Raw genomic sequence first — 17,206 nt, forward strand, 5'->3', positions numbered from 1 at the left:
AAAGCCTCAGCGCCTAGGACTTGCCGATCGAAAGGTCGGCGGTTCGAATCCCTGCGGCGGGGTGCGCTCCTGCTGCTCGGTCCCAGCGCCTGCCAACCTAGCAGTTCGAAAGCACCTCCGGGTGCAAGTAGATAAATAGGTACCGCTGTATAGCGGGAAGGTAAACGGCGTTTCCGTGTGCGGCTCTGGCTCGCCAGAGCAGCGATGTCACGCTGGCCACGTGACCCGGAAGTGTCTCCGGACAGCGCTGGCCCCATGCCTCTTAAGTGAGATGGGCGCACAACCCCAGAGTCTGTCAAGACTGGCCCGTACGGGCAGGGGTACCTTTACCTTTACCTTAATGGCAAACAGGTTTCCCTAAAAGAAGCTGAACAACTGATCCTGCCCGGCCTCAAAAGAGATCTAATCATTATTCCAGAGTACATCCTTTCCGTTCATGTGAAATGAAGACAAGCTCCAATAGCGCTCCATAGAAGAACCTGAAAATATGCCACGCTCAAGGATTCCATGTAGGCAAATCCACCAAGGAAAAGGTCCCCTAAACGTGTGAATGCCACTACTCTGTTAACTCAATGAATCCTAATCTGAAGTGATGCACAGCACTCCATTCAGGTCACTCCTACTGCCTTTTCAACTACTACTACTAACATTAAAGCAGATCTTGTGTGGAAACTTCTACAAATAGAAGCAAATCCATTCCTGCCCAGCACCAACTCAACAAGCAATTGCACCAGGTGGCACTGTGCACATTCTGCTCCGTAACATGCAAAACGGCAGAACATTTTTTAGCAACTGAAATAATGGTGATCTTCCAAGTGACCTATTCAGAAAGTTGGATGTTTTCTAAGACACTTTCCAGAGATCTGTACGCCATCTCGAGTTTTACAGTGCAACAAATCCACGTTTTACAGATGCGAAAGATTGGTGACCTGCCCAAGGCTGCTCAGCACACCTATGGAAGAGGCAGTGGGTAGAAACACAAATGTACCAGTGCCAAGCCCTGTTGAATGCTCTTAATTCTCCTCATTCAACTTGCTCTCTCAGTGGATCCTTATTTGTCTTTAGCAGGCTCTTTGTTGGGACTATGCTGTATTGGCATTTCTGCATATATATTTTTATTGTTTTTCTTTTCTTTTCCAACAGAGTCTAGCTTTACGTGAAATTGCTACTTATTAGATTAATGAGGGGTAGGGGTGGGGGTGGGGAAGAAAGAAGGCCTGAAGGCCTGCCCATTTCAATTACTCACTCTTTTATAATCCTTGCTACTGTCATCCTCCGTCCTGCTGCTGAGGGCAGCCAGGCGATTCTCTCTTCTGGTGTAGGCACTGCGACCAGAGGGCCGGTCCCCATAGGCATCGCTGGTGCCAGTACTTGAACTTGCTGCGTCCAACCTAGCATCAAACATGATATAAAAACAGCTTTACTCACTTTAAGACCACTTACAGACCTGTATCCTTCTCAATCACTATTTTTCAAAGGAGAGTTGCAGAGAGATACCCTATTATATGTGACAAAAAAGTGTTCCCCAATAAATACTTTCCTGTAACTGAAATGTGTGGGAAAGATAAAGGGGGCAGAATCTTCAAGTAAATAGAAAAACATTTATATGCTTTTGTTGCTCACTGTTAAAACAAACTTAGTTTGGGGAAAGGAAATCAAGTTCATATTATGTAAGGGGTGCCTACTACGTCACTAACAGGTTATCAGGATTCCTGATTCTAGCTTCATAAGCTGTTTAAAGAAAAATGCTGGGAAGAAACATATAGAAACGTATGCTTTAAGAAAAGCAGACATTCTGAATAGCTTACCTGGAAAGCCTCTCATGCTATAAGAGGGAGAAAAAAGAAAACACGATTAGCAACAAAACAAAGATACCAGTGTTAACAGCTACTGAAGCCCGACAATTGTGAAAGCAATTGACAAGTGACTGCACCATAAATCCAATGGGGTGAAATTGCTGCACCTTGTCTATAGGTTCATTTGAACCAACTTAAATAAATTGAAAAACAATCAAGGCCAAGGGAAAATCCTGTTGTAAACATACATACAATCTCCATAAATTTTTTACACACAGTTTACATGAAGGGGACCTTTATTACTGTCCTACACTCTCTCTCTCTCTCTCTCTGTGTGTGTGTGTGTGAATATATGTGATATATAAAAACTGATATTTGTAAAGTTCTGTTCTGAAGGATTGTATGTATTGTGAATTAAACCCATTTCATGAAGATGAGCTCTCATCATCCTTACATGTATAAATGCAGTAAGTGGATTCATATTCATCCAAGTAATCCACACAATAAGGGTGAGTGGAACATTCATAACTAGACATTCACACTATTTTTTTTTTGTAGTAGTAATAATAATAATAATAATAATAATAATAATAATAATAATAATACCACCAATACCCCGCCCATCTGGCTGGCTTGCAACATATCTAAAAACATAAAAAAAATAAATCCTGACAATCTTCCATAAACAGGGCTGCAATATCAAAGCTTACAGAAGAAGTGTATGCCTCAGAACCTGTCCAAAGATGAGAAAAACAAAACTGTGTCCGAAGCAGCAACTTCTACACATGGCATCCAGGGTTCCAAAGGATTTGGTGAAAGGGTTTGAAATGTTTGTGTAATAGCAGTTTTGTGACTTGACAGATGGGGAAATATATTTATACTGTTCGGAAATGAGTTGTTGTGAGTGCAGAAGCATCCATCACGGCTATCAGACTTGCATCTGATCAAAAGGTTAGAGTTGTCAAACTAGCATCTTTAGTGTCCCATTGATTATACTCTGGAAGCACTATAAATACTCAGAATATTTAGCAATGCCTATAAATAGCTTGTTTCCCTTCTTACTTAGGTCTGTGAGTTTAGATATTTATTAGTCTAATGTTAATAGAGGTTTGTGATTGATTAGGTTCCATGTGAGAGCATGATCCAAATCTTAATTGAATAATTCCATTAGAACTCGGGAAGGGAAGGGTGAACCTTGGTTTACATTCCCACAACCACAATGCTGAGATTTGTGAACACAGCCTTCTTTTTCTACGTTCATTTAGAGCACGAAGCTTAATACTAATCCCAAATATAATCTATCACATGTCGATGTGCAACTGCTGCTAGTCCTGATGCATTCACTTGACTTATTTGTTAGAGTGTTGTTACATTTTGAAATAATTTAGCATTTGATTGCTATAATGACACATTAAATAACATTTTTGCTGTTCTGTTGTGAGCAGCTTTGAGCACATTCATATGGAAAAGCAACAGACAAATTAAAACAATAAAATAATAAATACTCTTCTCTGAGGCGGGCAATTGTTTTTTCTATTTTGCATACTGGGAAATTTGAAGCCAAGGCACAACTTGCTCATGGTTTCCTCACGAGTCTGACCGAAAAAGCTGTTTGAACCAGATATCCTAAGTTCAGTATCACCATTCATCCATATTGGGCCATAGTAACTCTTAGGACCATCATAAAATACTCCTAATTTAGAAGTTAAATCTAGTTTTATGGGCACTTCTAAAGATTGTATTTATTTTAACTAGCAATTTGTTCAGAAAGTCCCCACATTCTAGGAAGTACTGTGCTTCCTAGAATTTCACACTGTAGTACAGAAGCCTGCTTCCTATTGTGTACTTATTGGTCCAAAGTATTCATTTATCACCACTTTCCCGGTCTGAAGACTGCAAAAAAGTCACTCATGTCAAAATTCATTTAGCACACTGCATATTCATCTGCTAATCTCTTTTAATGACAGCTTTTCATACGAAGTCAAATTTGTAGACCTAATCCACTTTATTTTAAGATCAGCAGTACTACAACCTAAATATTTATGTTTTAGAACATGAAGAAACTCTCCAAACAGGTGAGAGAGGAGAAACAGGGGCGTATATGATAGAAATACATACATGCGTGTATTTTTTAAAAGTTACATTGCCAATCTGTGGGTGAGGGAAGGACTGTTTCGTACAAGTTTTAGTGAAGTACACCACGTATTCAAATAAAAGTTTGTCATGTATGAATCGCTTCTAGCAAAATGAAAACCATAATCTGCAATTTCAATGAAGTCTAACTGAGACAATATATGGAATCTTTCTCCTAACAGAATCTCACCGGACCTTTGTCCAATTTCTCAGCATTCTAAGTGAAAACACTGTGAGGATAAAATGACAATTTTATGTCATAAAATGACATTCTACCAGTTCAGACATGGTGTATGTAAAAGGTAAAATAAGACCAGACTGAACCCAGAAAACAGAATGTAATAATAATAATAATAATAAATTTTAAGCTAAAGGATGTAATTCTAACCACACTTTCTTGGAAGCAAGTTCCACTGAAGCAGTGGGACTTGTAACTGATGCATTGTCGAGTTACCCAAGTGAATAAAAACTTAACAAGTTACAGGAAGTGATTTGACATTTCAGATGTTGCTCCTTGGAAAGCTTAGACCTTTTCCAGTACATGGAATCCTTGGATACGCTTGGCCTATTTGTATCCCACATAAACCAAGATTTCATGATTAAGTTTATGAAAACTAAGGTTGGGACAAAAGCGAACTTTCTCTGAGCAGCTGTGTTATGAATTTATTTAGAAAGCAAAGCCAACTCTTGACATTACTGCAGCTGTTGGTAATGGCTACATTTTAATCAAGGTTCCTAAGCAGTTCACATCAGGAGGCCAGCACAACTGGCTGCAAGCTTTCTTGGGAGAGAGGAAAAAATGATTGGCAAATGTTTTTTCCCCCTCTTGAGTTGAGAAAAGAAACTCATTTCCTACTTCTTGAAGAAACTCACATTTAACAAATCCCAGCAAGAGCAACTGATATGAATACCACCCTGTATAAACAACATGTATGGAGCTCAATTTCTCTCTCTCTCTTGAATAAACCTAGGTAAAATGTACTACATAAATAGACATATGTGCAAACTACACTTTATGTGAATTTTAGAAATTAGAATTACATCATAAAGACCAGGGGTTGGCAACATGCGGTCCATGGGCTGGATGCGGCCCACGAAGACCATTTTACTGGCCCACGAACTGCCTCCAAACCCAGCCGCCCGCTCAGTGAGTGCCCCGTGTGCTGCGCTAAACCAGCGTAGAGGGGCACAGGGACTCACCAAGCCGCGCCGGAAATCGCATCTGCGCACGCGCAGATACCGGAAATCATTTGCAGTGTCTGGGCATGCACAGAAGTGATTTCCGGGGCACCACAGACATGTGCAGATGTGATTTCCGGCGTTGCGCTGTGCTGGTCCAGCCCACGGACGATCTCCACTGGAGTGACCCGGCCCATGGACGGTGAGCCTTGCTGACCTCTGATAAAGGTAAAGGTACCCCTGCCCGTACGGGCCAGTCGTGTCCGACTCTAAGGTTGTGCGCCCATCTCACTCAAGAGACCGGGGGCCAGCGCTGTCCGGAGACACTTCTGGGTCACGTGGCCAGTGTGACGAAGCTGCTCTGGCGAGCCAGCACCAGCGCAGCACACGGAAACGCCGTTTACCTTCCCGTTAGAAAGCGGTACCTATTTATCTACTTGCACTTAAGGGTGCTTTCGAACTGCTAGGTGGGCAGGAGCTGGGACCGAAAGATGGGAGCTCACCCCGCCGCGGGGATTCAAACCGCTGACCATGCGATCGGCAAGTCCTAGGCACTGAGGTTTTACCCACAGCGCCACCCGCGTCCCGCTGACCCCTGATAAAGACAATAATCTCCTATGCTTGGGTTTGTTTTTTGAGTGGAGGCAGGGGCACTTCCACTGTTCTTTCCCCCCCTGCAAGATAAGTTATTGATGCTCTCCATCCCTGCCCCCCAATCCATGTGTGCCCATGAAATACCTTGAATATGGGCATCCAATTTGTGTTATCCTTCACCTCAATCACTCCTCCCCCTTTGCCTATTCTGGGCACATACATAAGTCTTTCTTCACTTGTGCATGCACACCTTTAACAAAAAGCCCAAAGAAAACCCAAGAAGCATGCAAGAGTAAAAAAAAGCAAAGCTTTGGGTTATCATGTTTCACAATAGACAAAATGGAGACATGAGCTCCTCCTAGCTGGGGTGTTGTAATTCAAAACAGGCAGCAATCAGTAGTTATAGGTGTTGCTATAAATGAAAAGGATTGTGCTCAGGTGAGAAGCAAGCGCACACAGCCCTGTGACAGTAGAAGCCACCCACCACGCACAGAATAAATCACCCATTAATGAATCTGCTGACAGGATTCCACACCAGCAATGATTGCATATGTTATACTTGCCAGATTTCTTACAGAATGGATAAATTTGGATTAAATGACTAAAGATGAAGAGATGGAATTTTGATGACACCGATGTCATATGAATGGTGCAAAGAAACAAAAAACCCCAATGTGCATGCGTGAGTTTCCAGAATTAATTCTCATGTGGAAATACCCTGAGAGAAAACTTCATAAAATTGGGCTTAGCTGACCTAACTGTGAACCTGTAGCAGCAGATAGTAAAATAAACAGAAAGGGGCAAATAAGTTGCGGCATAGCTTTTTCTTTTACCATACATACTTCATTTCTGTTTTTAATGTAGAAGAACAGGGTTAGGTATTGGCAATTATTCTGTGAATTTGGACAACAAAAGGATTGTAAAGAGCCAGGAAAAGCATAGAATTTTGATTGTAGATATATGCAGGATTATGGAACATTAGAGTCCTACTTTTAAGCTCAAAAGGTTCTACAGATGGCGTAAGTGTAATTAAAACCATGCTCCTTTTGCAGCAATGCAATTTTAAAAGACTGAGGCATGAACAGCTGAAGTCTCCTGCCAAAAGAGAAACTGGCTTAATTGGCTGCAAATGCTTTCTTCTGTGGCCAACATCTGACCCCAAAAGGAAGGAAAGAGGAGGGAAAGTATGATATTTACATGTTTTGCAAACCAGAATGTTTCCAACATTTATGCTCCTCTCCAACTGGCTGAGCTAACAGAAAACAAGACTTACTTAGACTGCATAGCAGAATCTATTTTGCATTTTTGTGTATTAATTACTGCCCTTATATGAACAAAAAAAAATCCTTCCAGTAGCACCTTAAAGACCAACTAAGTCAGTTCTTGGTATGAGCTTTCGTGTGCATGCACACTTCTTCAGATACACTGAAACAGAAGTTTCCAGACCCTTCTATATAGTGAGAAGGTGGGGAGGGGTATTACTCAGAAGGGTGGTGGGAATGGGTGATTGGCAGATAGCTGTGATGAGCCTGTTGACAACTCTTAACGACTGCAATAGGTCTTACAGGAAAAAGCAAGGGGTGAAAAGGTGAAAAATGGTGAACACTAAGCCTGCTTCTCTGCTCCTGGACCAGAAAATCTATTTTGATGCATTGAGATTTCACTGCTTACACATGAACTTTGGCAACCCAGAGAACACTGGCTCTGTTGCTTCATTGATGGCTTAGGTCCTTAGAATGATCCCTCTTCTCTGCCCTCAGAACAATTTTACACCCTTTTGACTCACTGAAAAGTTACCAAAGGTGGTCTTTGGGAAGGTGCAAAAATACTTGCCAACTTGGTTCACAGTTTCAACCGAGCTGTCTTCTTCCATTTCTTACAGAAAAGTTTTTTAAGTCATGTTGAAAAGTAACTTAATGACTCAGTTCAAGCGACTATTTTCAGATAACTTCCTGAAGCTCCAAAACAAAAGCAAATGTATTTTCAGGCCTGTTCTCCCCTCCTGCTTATGTGTGTAACATCCACTGAAGTGCTACGTGCCTATAACCCAACAAACTTGTTCTTGACCAAGTAGCTGAACCACCTCTTAAAAAATTATCATGTTCAAAACTGGCTGAAACATAGAGAAATTTTTCTCCAATAGACTTTCATCCCAGCTCAAAGCTTAACCAACTGCAGCTAAGATGAGGTGGAAACTTCAGGGAAGGATGGTCTTTGTCCATAGGAGCCATGTCATTATAGTAATCTCCCAGACCATGAATTGTCTTGTTTTAGGCAAGAAGAATGCTATTTTACTTAAGACTGATTTATAGGCCATGAATTTTATTCACAAAAGCTGAAAAGAAGAGTTTAAATATACATGAATGGACAAGATTTTTATTCGATGCCAATGTTAAAAAACAGGTGGCATAACTTAGCATTAAATCTTCATGGATGCAACTGTACTCTACTATTAGTACAATAAGGACTGCATACCTTGTTCCATGAACAATTACTGCACTCCTTGTTCTCTTTTAAACTCCATCTTTGAAGGGTAAAAACTTAACTACTATTTACTAGTCTGAGCACAATGATGCCCATCCTGACGAAGATTACTGGGCACGACAAGCAGTCATTTTATGTTAGCTGTGCTGTGAAAAACTGGAGATTTGACAGAGGACTTAGAAGCCAAGGTACTGGAAAGCCAAGGTCACCCAATGTATTTCTCAAACCCAGTCAGTGTTCTCAGCTCTTAGCACAAGGATCTCCAATCCTATCCATGTGATTAATAACCCAGGGTAACTCAGCAACCTTTGAATAACCCCAATATGTCTAACACAAAGCATGATTTTTCAGGAGCTATAAATCAATGGATTTAACAGAAAAATCCCTGGTTGTTTTGGTTTGGTTTTGCTAGAACATAAAGGATTAGTTGTTATGAATGGCAGTTTCACCATCTAGTTGAAGAGCTTATGGTATTCACAACAGAAACAGAACTTGTTTAATTTGAAGTAAGTTCTGTAATTCTAACTGGCATCTACATCTGACTAGCACATGGTTCCAATACAGCACTCAAGTAGGACCGAAACATGGAGTATTAAAAGGCTTTATTATTTCTGTCTTTTGCCTCAGTTTCCCCAGCTGCCTCTTCAAGGTCTGTGCAGCTGCACTTCATTAGCATCAAACCTAAGGATAGACAACGCTACACACAATATCAAGATGAACTTTATTTAACTTCAGAAAAGGTCAGAATTCAGAAACCTACCTACTTGACCACTTTAAAGAAAAATGCTATTGAGCAAACATTTCACCCGACAATAAAATCTAAAGCTCTCCAGAAAGACAGTATCAAGAGAAATAAAATGCAGGCATTCACAGAAGATACAGGGCTTCTCTTCAGTTCATCGTGAGAAGGGTTATAAGGCTGTACCTTCTTTTATCCCACCCACTGGAATATATCTTTTTACAGTGGTACCTCAGGTTACGTACTTAATTCGTTCCAGAGGTCCGTTCTTAACCTGAAACTGTTCTTAACCTGGAGCACCACTTTAGCTAATGGTGCTTCCTGCTGCTGCCGTGCCACTGGAGCACGATTTCTGTTCTCATCCTGAAGCAAAGTTCTTAACCTGAGGTTCTATTTCTGGGTTAGCAGAGTCTGTAACCTGAAGCGTATGTAACCTGAAGCGTATATAACTCGAGTTACCACTGTATTACAGAAGAATGAAATACGCTTACATTTCCTGTAAGGTGGTTCAAATCTAATGAGGATGGCCACTATACTGCTGTAGTGCAACATTTTAGTCATTGTATGCTCTCTCAGGTTGGTTCTTTGGGGACACAAGTGCAAAGGCCATTCTCTGCCAGGCTGGGAGTCTAGGTTCATTCATTTCAATAAGTCTACTATGAGTATACCACATTTTAAGTAAGTGCCCACAGCTCAGAGCCGAGGTAGAGCCATGTACATCATGAGAACCAGGCCCTCTGCTATACAGTGCTAGCAGCTGGAAATTGCCTCTTGAACTAAAGGCAGATTGCTATTGACACTAGAGAAGCATTCCTTCAAGTCTGGTTCAATTTGCCATGAGATGCACAGCAAAAGGAAGTGTCAGTCAACGGAGCCTAGTTTCCCTATGCACTCAGCACCTATTTGGTTAGTCTTTATTACTTCTTTATGACACAAAAAAATGAAAAACAAAAGGGGATAACTGATGTGTAAAAGCACTTCAAACAAAACTCAGCTTTACAACTGGCAGTCCTAAAAGTTGGCTATTCATTAACGCTTCTTACTGAGCTTCAGGCCTCCAGCAGTGTAGGATACTGGAAATGTGTGCCAGATTTATTTAGTGGCTGTCTTGAATGTTAACAGTTGTTCTGTATCTCAGTGCAGAACTTTGATGTTAAGTCTCTGAAGGTCTAGGTCTGGCTTATGTCAAGTCAATTATAGTTGTAGAATTGTTCCCTTAAAGTGACTTAAAGGGGGGGGGGACCCATAAGTAAAAATGAGTTCTGCATTATCTGTTACTAAGAACTGAATGGATGGGCCATACTAGTAGAAAAGGAATTTTCTTGGAGCCATGTTACACAGGGCAGAGAGCAACAAAGAAAACAAAGTCTTCAATGCAACGTTATTTAATAAAAATAGTTTTGGTAGAATGTCAGGGTATACAATTAATTAATCAAAATCTGAAATACCTTATTTGCTAACTGGCCATTTTGTTGGTGAACAGGGTTTTAACTTATTTAGGTATTTTGGATATTTCTCAAATGATTATATTGAATCTGAATAGGTTCATGAAGGAAGTTTTCAGTGATTTGGAACAATGGGCATCACAATGGGGTAAGGTTAATATGCTTAAGATTAATATATTGTCATGAATAATATATACAGATGTGCAATATGCTGTCCTTTTACAAAAGATTTTCAAAATACCTTGTTGTTCCCATTATAAGTATTAAAACATGAGTATTTAATCCCAGTAGAGAGTTATCTCTACATCTACATGTAGATCTACATCTAAGATTTGAATCTGGGTATTCTAGTACCAAAGTCCTGTCCAAATATTTTGAACAGCTGGAACCCTATAATCCAGATGGAGTAAACTTGTTGCCCTCATAATGTTCATAGAATCACAGAATCATAGAATCATAGAGTTGAAAGGGACCCTGTGGATCATCTAGTCCAACCCCCTGCAAGGCAGGAATATGCAGCTGTCCTATACAGGGATTGAACCTTAGCATTATCAGTACCACGCTCTAACTAACTGAGCTATTCAGGCAGGCAGGATGACTCCAGTTCCTATCAGACACAGACAGCACGGTCAATGATCTTGGATGACAGGAGATGAAGTCCAACAACATCCAAGGGCCACAGGATTCCTATGGCTACACCTGAACATATTTAATATAGATGTAAACCTCACATGGATACCATCTGAAAGGCTCATATCAACTTAAATTCAATGTAAGATTCATCTACCAATGGTCACTGTATCTGAAATGTGAACTGATAGTGGTTTACTGTTATTATTAAAATTAGTTGTATTTTAGAATTATTAACCTATTTAGTACAAAGATAAGCTGCTCAAATAAGCCATTTTCAGCGCTCTATACATGCACCAAATTTCTGCCTTCTAACCAATCCCTCAAACTGTTTTTTAAATTTGAAGTTTAAATAGGAGGCATGGGAATCATTAGACACAAATAGAGTAGACATAGAGAGGGGGCAAAAACATGCATATGCATTGGTATCATTTCCTCTCTAAAATATTTTCCTTTAGAAGCATTTTTGGATTGTGGAATATTTAGAGACACACTTCTGCTTTTGCAGTGGGGCAACCTTCTGCAAGGGAAACTTAAAAGAGGATGTCGTTGTTCATCCCTCTGCATCCTTACAATAGTGTTTCAGGGTTTAAAAAGTACAGTAAGATTTTACTTTTACTTTTGCAGGGAGGCAACTAAGAACAAATTTGGCACCTTGGTAGTAGCTACTAACAGACACTTAACTAAGTTAACAATCTGATCTCCCATTGCCATGGCATAACATTTGTGAGAAAACAACTTGAATCCTGTTCATGCAATTTGTCAATAAGAGTTTTATTCTCTTCCTAATAATGTATGAGATAATTAATTCAAGCATTTATGCCCACTCTGTATGGTCAAACTATCCTTTTTGCTAGCTTCTCTTCCCAGCCAACTGTCACCTCCCTACAATTCAGATCTTCAAGGCTCCTGATTTAGTATCTAGTCTTTCAATCAGGGAGTGGAAAATGGAACTAAACGCCCTGCAGTCCATTATGCTGCTGAAAGAAAATACTATACATACACCAGCTCTACATAGTCAGAGAAAGAAGGTGCACTGCAAAGAAACACTAGCAGAGCAAAGTGTCAAGATTCATTTGAAGCAAACAAGTCAAACCACGGGGAAAGACCAGCAAAAGGAAAATCAGCGTGACGGCTCAATTAGCTCTAGAAGAACCTTCCTACACATCTCCTAATACGGCAGTCAGAGCATGAGGAAAACCTGTTTTTCCCTTTCTGTATACTTTACCCTGCTGCATGAACAGCAATAACTTCATGCAAACGCCAACTGTCTGAGAGACTGACTCACATGCAGAGAGCTAAGAAGAATGCTGGAAGTTGTACAAAGACTGAATCACTTCAGAATATGCATGCAATTGATTTCTATTACAGGTTTATTTTGTGAAGATGTAAAGTTATCTCAACGGGCATAAAAGGTAAAGGTAAAGGTACCCCTGCCCGTACGGGCCAGTCTTGACAGACTCTGGGGTTGTGCGCCCATCTCACTCAAGAGGCCAGGGGCCAGCGCTGTCCGGAGACACCTCCGGGTCACGTGGCCAGCGTGACATCGCTGCTCTGGCGAGCCAGAGCCGCACACAGAAACGCCGTTTACCTTCCCGCTGGTAAGCAGTCCCTATTTATCTACTTGCACCCGGAGGTGCTTTCGAACTGCTAGGTTGGCAGGCGCTGGGACCGAGCAGCGGGAGCGCACCCCACCGCAGGGATTCGAACCGCCGACCTTTCGATCGGCAAGTCCTAGGCGCTGAGGCTTTAACCCACAGCGCCACCTGCGTCCCCTCAACGGGCATACTAATTACCTAAGTGAACAAGCTTCGGTCCCACATACAAAAAAAGAAAGGGAAAAAAAGCCTTTCATGGATTTTGAGGCATACTTTTTTGAAATGAACTAGTGCTTGTATAAGACAAAACTAGTGAAAGGTGTGTAGGTGATGGAAGCCTGATTAACTTGTTTACTGTTTCAGTACAACAAGAGCTCTCCAGAGTATGAAGGAATGATTTAATTGCTTAACAATAGATCCTAATAAGCAGTTTAATTGACAGATGAGGAAAATTGCCCAATTAAGCAATCAAGTGTACAGAAAGGAGCCTCTCTCTCTATATGGCGCCTTTACATGCCTGTCGCCCAGTGTTTCTCAAACTGGAATTGCAGAAAAGGGATGAGCGAGGTCACAGATCCCTTCCTGACACCTAAAGAGCCACAAAGGAGAACAAAAGTGAGAGAGGGGAAGCTGGATGAGAGATGTGAAGCACAGCAAAAGTGGGTTCAAGTGAAGAAGTAGTGCAAGAGATGAGAAAGCTAAGCAGGTATCCCCATGGATGACAAATCTTTGCTTAGCCATTAATACATGAGCCCCTGACATAAGGAATGGCACTAGGAAAGGTGCATTACAACTTTAAACAAAATCTTTAAAGTTGCCATTGACACCATAGTTTCTCAGGAAGTTAATCCTTAACCAAAATTACCTTAAAATGTTCTTTGTGACTCCAAATGCATGAAAATGCTATGCAATTACTTATACATTTTTCTCAAAATGACCCACTTACACATCAAGTATTAAGACATGCATCATAAAATAGGTATTCAGCATTATGTTTAGTTACAGCTAAGATGTACTGCAGAGCTGTTCCTAAATTTAAATATATAGCTACTTCCCAGTTTTCTTCTTTGGAAGCACAGTAAGTTACAATCATAAGAGCATCTAACAGGCTTTTATGTCGTGGTAAATACTAAGATAATTTTCAGTGTACCAGATCACAATTGTCTGCTGCTAATAATGCATACTCACTAAAGTCAGCTTGCTTTAAAATCAAAGTGAAATCTAAACAAGGAAAAGAGACAAGGGGAAATTCACCAGTTTCTCTGGATCATTATTCAGGTAGCAAATGAATTTCCATAAATGTTAACCCAGTTCCCTACACTTTGCTGACTGCTGATATGTAAAGAAACATCTGGAATTTTTGATAGCACATATTCAATTGCAGCTGCTTTAGATTATTATATCAGCTTCCTACTATTTCTCACCTACAATATGATACAGCAGTGTTAATATCAGACTTGCATTTGTATGAAGTCTCTGCTGGTCATGGCAACACAAGTTTGAAATGTTTCTATGTGCCATTAAGTAATCAGAAATGGCAAGAATGTTCAAATTGACTCATGCTACATTTTTATTAAAAAAAGAAAAGAAATAAGAGTGATTCAGGAAAACTCACAAAGAATTTGTGTTCAGAAGGTTTTAATACTTTCTTACAAACAGGAACTCTTGACACTTTGAAAAATAATGCCAGCTAGAACTATGGATATCATCAGTATCTCTCACAAAAAGGCTATTTTCTGGACCTTTAAAGTACTACATGTCATAATATTCCATCAGCCAGATGTCCAAACTTCAAAATGCTAGCAATACTGTGAAATATAAGAAGCACACAGCAGTTTAGCAAGCTGTTCAGGTTTTGCCTCATTTTCATTTCAAAGCCTATGCCCTCCTAGTAAAAATATTCAGCAAATGCAGTTCCTGTTGACTGTGAAGAGATAGGAAGCAAATTCAAGTGATTTACTTATAATCCCTGAATCAGTAACTATAGCAAGATGAGAAGACCCTACATAACTATACTGTTGAAGGCTCCTTCTACAGAAAAGCTTTGCCAAGGCTTTATTTCACAGGGACACCTTCAGAAGAAAAATGAATCACAAAGAAAGACTCAAGTGGGGAAAGGCACTGTGAACATAATTAGCCCTTAGCAAGTTACAATATAACACAGAAATGAAAAGCTCTTTGCTTACTCTGAGTGTCTTTGCAATCGGGGAAGGAGACGATGGGGGAGAATCAGACTGAGACTTTCTGTTTCGAGTAAACTCCTTACTCCTGGTATACAAGGACGACATGGTCCATTCAGGGTGGTGGCAAGGCAACAGGTCACCTCTCAGTAGCAACAAGATCCAACTCTTCACCTCTGTCTCACTATGTGCAGCTGGGTGGTGCCTTCTAAAGCAAGAAGAAACTAGTTTGACAATTATAGTATTTTAGCCAGTGTTCAAAGTTACAAGTTTCTAGGCACCAGGCTGACGACTGTAGAAACAAATGTCACAGTGGGCTGTTCTCCATAATCATGACAAAACAGACCCCCAGGAGCTTCTGCTGGCAGAGGACAGTGCTAGAGCATGTCACTGTCAGGTCTGAAACCTGCCTTCAGGTCTTCCAAAAGATTTTCTGCTATTCAGAGCTTTCACACAGCAAAGCCAGACTATTTCCAAACAACCGATGATGGCACGAAATCTGGTAACAAAATTGGCAAAAGCCTAAAGATTACTAGTTTATCCAGCTAGGAAGACGCCTTAGCAGAAAAGTTTTTAAATCCACAGCCTTGTCGAGGCAGATCTCTGTTGCTGGAGCAGGGCTGCATCATTAGGGAGAAAGTACAAATAAGGAACAAATGCTGCTACAGAAAGGGGCAGTCCAGATGAAACTGTGTTTTGTTCCATGCTCCAAGTTAGGAACGCCTTCACACACTTCTATCTACCCTCCCCTCTTGCTATTTTCTGACATTCCAAATCCTTACTTGCTCAGTGAGGAATGCTGGAGGGAGGCCAAAGGCATAGATTCACTTTCAACTTGGGATTTGGGCTGCTACTTGTAGGAGAAAGAAAGCTGAAAGCTCCTAAAGCCCAGATGGCTTCGAAGTATGAGGTCAGAGCACAACTCAGCTTGCCTGCAAGGTCTAAGTTCCAGCCACTAGTTTTTCTAGCATGTTTGGGTGATTTAGGGCTTCTTCTTTAACAAGGTTTTTTCTCTCTCCACATTTTAGGCCACTGCCAGGCAGTCAAAATTTGTGGAGAAGAAAGTTAAAAATCTCTTAAAAGTTTGAATTCTAAGTAAAAATGAACATGTTGCTAGATAGGTGTGCCTAAGCAAACTCTAATTTCCTTTTAACTCTATCATAACATTGGGTTCACTTGTGCTGAATGTATAACAAGTACACTGAAAAGCTAATTAGTACAAGCTGTAAAGCTAATGCTAAATAGGTTTGGGTGTGATACATTTTGTATCTCCTACACAATCTATGCACTATTATATGGGATTCCAACAGCATTCAAAAGCAAACCTAAAATAAAGTTTGCCTTTAGCAAATTAGCACTCAGGAATACCAGGGATAATTATTTAGTTCTCAGAACACTTGAATAATCTCCAAGTCAAAATACAATTGAGAATGAGAAAATATCACTTAGCATTATAATGACTGTGCTTAACAAATATCCATACAGGTACTTAACTGGGAAAATATGCAAGAGGGATGTTGGCTAACAATGATAATTTACTGTGTATTCTTCCGAGTATAAATGCAAGGCTCTGCATTACAGAATTATGTAAAATCTAATTTATGTGATTAGTTAAGGGACTGAAATTTAGGTTCAAGTTCAAGTTCCACAGTAAGGCAGGAATAAATATGTTTAGGAAAAACCTTTTATTACACTGCAGCTGCAGGAGGTGTGTGTGAAAAGAGTAATCAGATAACTGATAAGATTTAGTTTTGCCAAACCTGATTAAGAAACTAGTAGAGCAACTATCATATTCAAATACAATTTCTACGAATTAGCAAGTCAGCTGAAGATACAAAAGGGAACAGCAGGTGCTTTAAATCCTATTTTCTTAGGCAAAGCTTCTTGCAATGAGTTAGAATATAAGAATAAGCACACACATTACTTTTAGTCTCTTATACATATGAAGCTGCCAATATGCCTATTTGCATAATTGGCCCATATCTCAAAACAACCTTAATTCATTTCTTTAAATATCTTGCACTTCTGCTTTTTCTTCCATGATTGCTTGTGTTCCCAAACAAAATTATTCAAGTAGCCTACCTCATGACAAGAGAGGTCGTATCAGAATACAAAAGAACTTGAAGGTAGCCCAGCTTGACATCAAAGTGGAGTTAAGGATCTCCAAATTCCACACACCACTTCTTTTTTCTAACATTATGTCAATATACCAAGAACAATGGAGTGATTCATAATCAGCAGTGGCTAGACTCTGCTAGAAAGAGCTGGGGCGGGGTAGGGGGGAAGAGAGCTGTGTGTTTAAAGACAAAGTACAGCTAATAGATAGCATAATTTAGAACACACTGAACCTTTAATGCCAGTGTTCAGTTTTAGGCTGCTGCATGTTGTCAATTAAAGTCCAAACCTTTTGAGCAGTTGATATTTTAAA

General features: G+C 40.2%; 1 protein-coding gene across 24 annotated transcripts in view; it reads right to left on the reverse strand.

Annotated features, from left to right (window-relative positions):
• The window catches only part of PPP1R12B (protein phosphatase 1 regulatory subunit 12B), a 111,237-nt gene that overhangs the window by 20,830 nt on the left and 73,201 nt on the right, over positions 1–17,206 (reverse strand). For 17 of the 24 annotated variants that reach the window (XM_083746494.1, XM_083746492.1, XM_083746493.1 and 14 more), the window contains 2 exons: positions 1,809–1,825; positions 1,247–1,391 (listed from right to left, as the gene is read on the reverse strand). In XM_083746494.1, coding sequence (XP_083602620.1) covers positions 1,247–1,391; positions 1,809–1,825 — 162 coding nt within the window. Of the gene's footprint in view, positions 1–1,246; positions 1,392–1,808; positions 1,826–14,784; positions 14,987–17,206 lie in introns of all 24 variants that reach the window. The other 7 variants (XR_014566129.1, XR_014566130.1, XR_014566131.1 and 4 more) reach the window with 1 other exon arrangement.

This window comes from Podarcis gaigeae (assembly GCF_964106915.1).
Source record: "Podarcis gaigeae genome assembly, chromosome: 6".
NCBI lineage: Eukaryota > Metazoa > Chordata > Lepidosauria > Squamata > Lacertidae > Podarcis > Podarcis gaigeae.